This window comes from Nothoprocta perdicaria, unplaced genomic scaffold (assembly GCF_003342845.1).
Source record: "Nothoprocta perdicaria isolate Ctin4 unplaced genomic scaffold, notPer1 scaffold_102, whole genome shotgun sequence".
NCBI classification, from domain to species: domain Eukaryota; kingdom Metazoa; phylum Chordata; class Aves; order Tinamiformes; family Tinamidae; genus Nothoprocta; species Nothoprocta perdicaria.
In genome coordinates this window covers 1,168,092-1,177,696 of record NW_020454117.1, presented here as the reverse complement: position 1 = coordinate 1,177,696, position 9,605 = coordinate 1,168,092, and the positions used below count along the sequence as shown (strand labels likewise).

Sequence of the window (9,605 nt, the reverse complement as noted above, 5' to 3'; positions counted from 1 at the left end):
GTGCCTCGTTGGTCTCCCCGTGTGTTTCGTGTGTTGGCAATTACGTGGCAGAGCTCCTGCAGTCACCCAGCATTTCTGTAAAGTTGGACATGCGTGTGGGTGACTATCACATAGAATCATAGAATGGTTAAGGTTGGAAGGGGACCTCAGAGGTCATCKAGTCCAACCCTCCTGCTCACGCAGGGTCACCTAGAGCACGTGGCACAGGGCTGCGTCCAAGCGGGTTTTAAAGATCTCCAAAGAAGGCGACTCCACAACCTCTCTGGGCAGCCTGTGCCAGGGCTCTGTCACCCTCACTGTCAACAATTTTTTCCTTCAGTTCCYGTGGAACTTGYGGTGCTTYAGCTTGTGGCCGTTTCCTCTACTCCTGTAGCTGTCCACCACTGAAAAGATGCCGGCACCCTCCTGCTCACTCCCTCCCTTGAGGTGAGGATCACGGAATCATAGAATCCATAAGGTTGGAAGGGACCTCCAGAGATCATCTAGTCCAGCCTCCCGTGAATGACAGCTGCTTCTCTCATTGCATTAAAAAAAGAAATGACCATTATTACTATAATTATTATAATAATCTGTGATAATAAAAACATGCAGAGATGTAGATTGTTAACCAATGAGTGTAGTTTAGGAGTGTCAGCCCAGCAGATGCTCAGTCTGATGGGGCTTGGTGTGATGACCAGRGTCACGCAGGTTGCCGAGTTGTGCTGGCAGAGAGAGGCATCCATGCGTTACGCCTGTACGGAGCACGATTTTTCTCCTTGAACAGTACCATTTGTCATAGACTACTTTCCTTCCAATTCACAAATTTCAGACACATACATTAGTAATTTTGACAATGTCTGGGTTAATTAATATTCCCAATTTCCGCCACCTTCATGCTACAAGTACCAATTAAGCCTGMCGTCAGAGCTGTTAGTGGTGTAAGTTCACTGTGAAGTCCCAAGCACTGCAGCATCTAAAACTCCCGCAACAAATACTAGTGAAAAAAATGTACAAGAAGAAAAAGAGAAAAAAAGAATCATAGCTAGTATTACCGGAATACATAAAGAATTTACGAGAGATACTAAACACAGGGCAAATTTATTCATCTTCCATAAGATCACATATGGGTAACAGGGGGAATCAGGACATAAGTTACATTCCTGGCTTTGGCTCCTAGTTGCAGATCGCTTTCAGTGTAAAAGTGTAAACAAAAATTATTTAAAATGAGGGGTTAGATCAAAGCAAATTCTTCCAACAAAGTAATAAAAAATATGCACATAGCAATACGAGCAATCACAGTGCTAAATATTCTCATGTATACATTACATACTCAAAATGATATTTTCATAACCACACACATGTAAAGCCTTCACTCTTCCAGTGCAGATAACTACTAGAGCTATTAACTAAAAATAGCGTGGAAAGTGTTCACCATGTATTTTTGGATCACCATTAGAACTTTTTTTCTAATTTAGGTTATTTCAAACTACAGGCTCCTACTAGTATTCCATGGCATATCTATAGGTGAGCTGGCMTACTGGTATTTCATGGCCTCACTGCTTACGAGCACTGAGGCAACATTGTTATACAATTTCAATAGAACTTTTATCATGATGTGTATCATTATATAAATTATACATCAGTTCTTCTCTATACACATTACACATTAATTCTACTTTATATACATTCCTTTATCATACTTATATTGCTGTTTTCTAACAGGTTGTTCATTTTAGCAGGAAGCACACTGAACAGTTTGCTGACTAAAATCCAAAACAGACAAGCATACATCTATGCATGTATCTGTCAGAAAAAAAAAAATAGTTTTTCTTCATGCTATAAAAAAACAGTTTGTATGGGGTTACTGGAGCAAAAGACAGTTGCTCGGATAGGCTCCAAAAGGAATTAATTCCAGATGTTTAGGTGCACACCTGAGAATGCCTGCCTAGCAAGTGTCACCAGTTGATCTCTTCTGTTGTGGCACAACAGTCTGTAGGGGCAGCTTCCAAATCATCAGGTGCAGATCGTTCAAGGTAGGACATTAATATAATCCTCCTCTTCCATTTCTGTAAAAAAGAAAGTCAACACAAAAGGCTTTTGTCATTGCAAGTCATTCCTTGCAAGAAAGACCACTATAAGCAGGATGGCATGTTGCTAGGCTCTTATTAACTCAGTTTGGCTCCTCTGTGTTCCCGCTGCTATGGCAGGCCAACATTATGTCCAGTGTCTTATGAACTGGCTCCTCCAGACCATTAGAGGAGGAACCTGTGTTTTCTTTCCTGAACCAGCAAGCTTAGTATTTAAAAAGCTGTAACAATATAAGAATTGATTTTCATGAGAAAGTCAAATGCTATAAATCATCTGTAGTCAGTAAATCATAGCAGCAGTTCAGATTGCTGAGATTATAAGATAGCACATTCTTTTAAATATTTCCAACAGGGAAGTCGGCTAGACGGGGGAGCTTGAAAAGCCTTCTTAGGTCCTTTCAGAGTTAGTATTTTTGAGAGCTTGGGGAAAGGCAGAAGTTGAACGCCTAGGACTGTGTCACACTGTGGAAACCCACTGTCTCGTGAAGTAACCTCCTGCAGCCAAGCCCCTCCTGGGCTAGAAGAGATWGGCCCAAACTGGCTGCTGACGAGCACTGTGACCCAAGTGCTGTGAGATGTTCCAGCGAGGACACTGACACGCTCAATCTGGAACATGGCACAGTGCCAGYGGCTGGTGGCACAAGGGACCACACCAGAAAAAGTGCTTCTTTTAACAACCTGTTTGCGGCAAGATGTCCATCGTGATACTCTCCTTAGTTCCCTCTGTGAAACCAAGCAGTCTGAGGACTATACGGTGGACTACTGTGAGGTGAAATTTCAATTGAAGTGGAATAGCAAGAGTTCAAAACTACTTTGATTATTTTTAAGGGCCCCTGTTTTTATGACAACAACAAACATTTTGATGGTTAAGGAAAAGTTTTGTGTTGCCCCTACCATTCTAGCCCAGGATCCTGTACATCTTCTGGAAAAGTTGACCAAGGATCATAGAATTAAATGTATTTTTGATTTTTTTTGGCTAAAACTGTGTCTATCGTGGCTGCAATATTTTACATCTCTCTTGACAAGTTAGCATAAAACTTTTTAAGAGCAAGTGTGGCATATCTAGAGGGATTGCAGCACAAGGAGGCCAGCCTCAACTAGCTTGTTTTATCTAGGATTAGTTTCAAAATGTAATTCACCCATAAGACTATAGAAACTCTAACCATACTCTGTTTTGTAATAACTGTRTTTAATGCAAGAATTTCCCTCCCTCATGCGTTCTCCCACTTTGGCTGGTAGGTACATTTAGTCTTTCAGACAGAGGCTCTAGGAGAAGACAGTTTCAAGGTTGTTTTGTGACAGCTTGTGACTGATGAATTCTGCAGCCAAACAACATTCAACAGTAATACGAAAATGGTTTCTTATGTGGGAGGGATGCTGGGAAGTGACCACTAGCATCTCTACTCATTCTTCCCAAACTGAGGACATAAGGGGGACCTCACTGTAAACCATGTTATGCCTCCTCCACCTCCATCTAACCTCCAAGTTAGCCTATGGGCACCATATAGTTTCAAAGTTACCTTYATGAGCACTATATGCCCTTTATTTTCAACATGTTAATTTAGAAGATTATTGATGTTTTAACACAAAACACAAGAAACCACCAGTTGGTTGGTATTTTTTTTTTAATCTCCTACTATCCCGAAGCTACCTAAGTTAGATTTGGTATCAAAACATGTTTCAAACTGAGCAGTAAAAGTAAGGGCCAGCCTCAAACCTCCCTGCAGTACAGGGAGGTATCYGTGAAGAACCACATCCGATGAAACTGTCTTCTGCCTTTACCAGGCTGGTACCATCAGTATTCAGGACTGAGATAACAGACAGCATCATGCTTTGCATTCTTGTATCTCTTTAAATTTTAACTTGTTGATTTCTAGTGGGTGAGGATAGGTACATGCAGAATACAGAAATATAGAAATATTTRGAATTATATAATTACAGAAAATATAGAACATATATATTCTGTAGAATATGATATATTGCCTGTGAGCTGGGAATGAATGGTTTCCCRTGAACAAATGAAAAATAATACATGTGAACTAAATCTAAGCAAAAATGAGCCCTTTTGTCCTCCACAGGAAAGGCTGTGAATCCATTTTTTTGGTCCTCAGTGACATTATTGCCAATACTGAAATTACCATAAAATAAAAATGCAAGAAATGTTAACTTGAATTCAGGCTGTACGTCAGTAAGACTGAAATGTTGCATTATGATTCCGATCTTTATAAAACAGAAACGGAGTTTGGTACAAGGTGCGAAATGTAAAATAAAAATGTGCAAAATGTTTCAGCATTAACAAAATACTACTTTTCTCTGCTTCTTTAGAGGGAATATGGAAATTTCTATATTTCTATAGAAAAAAATCAGATAGCAACCTAATAGTATTTTCAGCCAGAATCTTTGTTCAGCTGGGCAATTTTAATCGTCTGCCGTAGGGATAAGCCTTTTTAATAAAAAAAAATTATATGTCAAATCCTTATTTCTTCAAATTGACAGCAGGTTTTTATAGCAAAAGTGCTYTCAGTAGAGATTACCAATGGATTTCTGATAACTATATCTTTGTGTTGACTTTTAATGAAAGAGAAAAATAAAATCAAAATACTATATGATTCAGGTATTCCTTCGATGATGTTCAAAGCCAGCCCATGCTAACAGCACCAAGGAAAGGAAYCTTCACTAGGAATCTGAATAAGAGCAAGGAGTGCAGATTATTTAGCCCTTTCTCCTAGGCAAGTTTGGATGAGAACCTCTCTTTCCCCTGTCTCTTTTTACCAAGTAACATTATTTTTACGCAGTTTCCATGTATCAGCTTTCTGCGGTGCTGGTGTCTGTGGCAGGAGCTTTAGTGCTCCACAGCACTAGCTTTAAGCTTTACAGTCTCAGCTTTAAGCTTTAGCAGTCTCAAAAAGGCTCAGTTCCCAACTATTGCCCTGTTCTGACATATGATTGAATGKAGAGCCTGTGAGGACTGAGAGGGAGCTGAAGGAATAGAGGCAAGGGGCTGGAACTGCTGTCCATGCAAGCTGTGCTCGCAGAATTGATAGCTGTTCACCACAGACCTTTAAAATCCCATTTTCTTACCGTTATAGATGTCATCTGCATCTGACKTGAACCTTGCGCTTCTTTGGGGGGGCTTCGGCTTCAAGACTGGGTAGCGGAGGTTTGTTACTAGTCCTTGGTTTGGCTTTTCGTAGGTGTATATTAAATCCTTTAAAGTTTTGAAGGTCTTCTCCGGAACACCTTCCGAAGTCTGCAGGGATGGAAGAAGAAAGTGTGTGTTTGCAGTARTATTTCATAGGAGCTGCCTTAAATGAGAGGAACTGTACATAGCTTATTCTTTACCAAGGGGCTATTTTCTAAACAGATTGTTGATGGGAATATTGTGCCAGTCTTACAAAGCAGGGACATCCGTTTGGTGGCGTGGTAATGGCACTAGGTGTAACCTCCCTCCAGCATCCCAGGTCAAGAGCACTGCAGCCAGGAGGAAGCTGTTTAATGCTCCATGCCTTCACTGGGATCACAAACTTCCCACTTTAGCAGGAAAAAAGATTATTTCCCTCAGTCCTCTCACTACTGTTGGCTGTAGCCAACCCCTTTTTGCTTTGCAGCATTCCTAGTTCCTCCCTTCAGGAATCCTTGACCAGGGATCTAGGATTAGGACCTAGGATCCTAGATCTAGGATTTTACGATGTTTCTGTCCTGCTAGACCACCTGAACACAGATGCCATCTTTTTTTTTTTCTAACAGGACTTTAAAAAAACAGAAAAAAAACCCCAAACCCTAACCCCCTCGAAATAATCAGAAGTTGATGAGAATAAGCAAAATAGGTTCAATGTGTAAATATGTATTCTGAAGCCTTAGCATACAATGCAAAGTTGTAAGGAATCGTATCTCTCTCTGATGTCAATGAGCTGACCAAAATTWATTTTGCAAGCCTAGATCTGAGTCCCTTAAACTGTTTTTCCAGCAGCGGAGATCTTGAGTAATCTGTACAGAGGTGCTTGCAGCTCTGATGCTTTAGGACAGTGACAGACAATAAGCACATTAATCAGCTCCTGTTGCAGTCGAAGTCCCACTTCCATTACTTAAAAGCATTCAAAGAGAACAGGGCTTTAGTTTCATTTCATTTGCTATCTAGCAAAAGACCTTTCTGAGGGGTTTATACATCCTTTATCTTCCATTCATCTCTGCACAGACTGGATGCCACTGCTTTTACAAAGTTCATGACTGTATCTGCCATAAAAAAACAAACAGTGCCATCAGAATATTATTTCAAGATATTATTTCGGTAAGCTGAAATAATCTAGCTTTACAGTCTTGAAAGAACAGAGTTTTCTTCCATATTCTCGACAGAACTCTGGAAGGAAAATTGGATTTGAAAAAAAAAMCTGGAAGTGTTTGAGTTATTAGCTGCTGATAGGCGCAAGAGCAGAAAGGTGGCTATAATCCAAAATATTTTTTCTGTGTATCAGTAAATCATCCTGTTGTCCCAGGAGGAGCTGGCATTTTGAAGTGTCTCCTCACCTTACCTCTAGATTCAAGCTTGGTTTGTGCAGGGATTTGACGGATGGAATCTGCTCTCATGCTTGTTTTCCAGCAATGAGCAGCATTATCTGGGCTTGTCACTTCAGTTGCCTCAGAATCTCACAACTCTCTATATATGTGTTTTAATCAAAAAGATCATTCTCATATTCAGAAGCCCCTATAAGATGTTGAGCACAAAAGCAGAGCGTTCAAAAAACAAAAAAACAAAAAAAAAAAGGAAAAACCTAAAGGAGCAGGTAATGAAAGTTACAGTTTTTTTCAATAATATCAAAGAAATAGTCAAACCACGAAATATTTGTTGAATAAGTARGAGATCCTCTTAAATTACAAGGGATTTCTGCATAGGTAATAGTTTACTTCTGAGCTCATCTGCAACAATAAGTACGGCATTAAATAGTCAAGGATTAATAAGGGTCAAAAGCAAACTTGTAAATATTTTCTACAGTAATGTGCTTGTCTGTATTTTAACTAGAATTTTTTTAAGTACAATCTTTAGAGATGAAATGAGTTACTCACCTGTATTCTGAAATACCCTTGGTGTTCCCTGAAGATGCGATAAGTATAGATGATTTCTTCAAAGCTGTAAAAAACATCATTTCATATGTTATGCTTTTATTGATTACTGCAACTAACATAGACTGTTACAGCTGAATCTGGCAGAAAAGTTTGGTTCTTTTTTGGCTGGTTGGTTTTTTTTACAGTAAATTGCAATGCAGTGAGAGATTGAAGCCAAAGAAACAAATCTCAGGAATGCCTAGTGCTGAATACCATCCACTCCATGCCAGAATATCACTTGTAAAAATAGCTAGGTTAGAAAATACTTGGGCATTTAACTGCTCTGTGGGACAGCTTAAGAAGAAAAGTCAGTGGCAAGTTTACATCCTAGTTTAACAAAAGCGAAAACTCACCAGCTCTTTAAAGTGTATCCCGAAAGATATTTTCCACTAAGAGCATGCAAATTGTRCCTATGGACATTTTATAACTATTTGTCTTTCAAGACTGTCGTGAAAGAATGTAATTTTGAACTTCGAGCATGCATTCATTTTTCCACTTTATTCATATAATAGAGCCTTCAAAATACTTTAAATTCTACTATATATGTTTGACCACTTGCTAAAATTAAGTGTGGTGTTAAGCCTCAGAAACTGAAATGTTACTATATCACACCTACCACATATTTAATCCTCTGTACCCCCGTTTASATTTGCTTAGCTTTGAAACCAAAGCACATCTCTTTTTTTGCCCTGCAGAGTTAAGACAGCTACAGTAGATACCAGCTGCAACCATTGCACGTCGCTTAGTGTGGATGCTGCTTAACCTTGCCCACCTGGCTTATGGACCTCCACATGAGCTTCCTGCCTGAGCATTTCTCCAGTTTCTTAGGAAAAAATACAACCAGCAAGCAAGCAGCACGTRCCATTGGGCGACACCAAGCTTAAGCTTTATCTCAGCACAGAGTGTGGCCAGCGTAGGCTGGGGTTTGTGTGGATGTGCCTTCTAATGCTTAAGTAGATTAAACTAATTACACACACCTAAGTACCTTTTCAGTCCCTCATCAACCAGAGTCCAGTAACCTTCCTCCCATGTCAGGGAGGAATATTTTCATTTCTTATCCATGCTTTTCACAGTAGTCTCAGTTTGTCCCTACTTGCTGCTTCTCTCCATACAATAATCCATATGTCCACAAACCCTAGAGCACTGTACTTTTCCCATCATTTTTCTTTCTGTCTTATGATTTGTAGCAAAAGTCCTGAGATTTTGATTACTCATCAGAACATGTTCTGATATTTTTGATGATTAAAGTGCTAAAAAACTTTCATCTCACACTCAAATACAAGAATGCGAATGTGAAATGTGGCCAGACCAAAAAAAAAAAACAAAAAAAAAAACAGACATTCCATTTTATAAACTCTGAACTCTTCAGGAACAGGTTGATTATATATGAATAGTGTAAAACAGGCATCTAGGAAATAAAAGTGCTATGCCATATAGGACAAGAAAAACATATTTTTTAACCTCAGTGAATAAAATTAAGGATTATAAATACTAGTTTTCTATGGCCAGCTTGTTCATAGGCTTGTATGAATTTGGACGGGAGGTTATAGTTTTCTGTATACTCTATAGCTTCTTGCTATGGATAAACTTCGATACAAGCAGGAGGTCAGCCTTTCRTTACATAGTCATAAGCATATGAAATCATAAAGCATATGAAGAAGGAATTGCTTCATAAAGGAACTGTTTCATATCCTACCATGAAATATTTTTAGTGCCTAAATACTGCTAAAATGCTAGTTATTCATTATTACGAATGCAATACTGGTCAGCTTTGAGTGAGGTTCTTACCACTGTATTTTGTCATGCTAAGCTGTTTCCTCTGAGCTCCCCTTATTGTCTGCAAAGAGACACCAGCCTCAGCAGAGAATGGTTTGTCCTTCTTCTGTTTTATAAACTGTCTTTTCGCAAAAACTTGTCCTCCTCTATACACTATAAAGAAAGCCTAAGGCAAAAAGCATTGGTGGAAAACATGCCCACATATGTTGAGTCTTTTAATATGAAGGAAGAAGTGTGAACAGTAGGAAAGTTGAACTCTTGTCTCGGCATCTATTTTAAAACTCATTAAAAAATAATATTGGAGTACTTACAGAACACACAGACACAAGGCTCCCGCTACAGTTTCACTCTCTCGTATTAAGAAGCTACCATTCTTTCCTTTCTTGGTCAGCAGTTCTTCACAAGTTCTTCTTGTTATCTTTCCGTGAAAAAATGGCAACTCCATGGACAAATAAAATCAAGGTCTCCTGGCTTTCAAACCAATTCCAGGTCAGAAGTCTAGCATGAGAAGACTTATTCCAAATGCAGGTGTCTAGAGATAATTGAAGTTGGAGGTGCCAGGTACAGACATGAGTTGATCTGTGTTGGTATTACTGACCTTTCAGTAAGACAGTCAGCTAACGGTCTGTACTAAAAGCCCATGAATGCAGATGAGGAAGGAAA

General features: G+C 39.3%; 1 protein-coding gene across 1 annotated transcript; it reads right to left on the bottom strand.

The window, feature by feature from the left end:
• Nucleotides 1-1,616: 1,616 nt before the first annotated feature.
• Nucleotides 1,617-9,387, bottom strand: SH2D1B (SH2 domain containing 1B). Its single transcript, XM_026041852.1, has 4 exons — nt 9,254-9,387; nt 7,128-7,191; nt 5,148-5,316; nt 1,617-2,045 (listed from the first exon to the last, which is right to left on the bottom strand). The coding sequence occupies exons 1-4, from the start codon at nt 9,385-9,387 to the stop codon at nt 2,008-2,010; spliced, it is 405 nt and encodes a 134-aa protein (XP_025897637.1). The 3' UTR covers nt 1,617-2,007.
• Between the last annotated feature and the right edge of the window lie 218 nt (nt 9,388-9,605).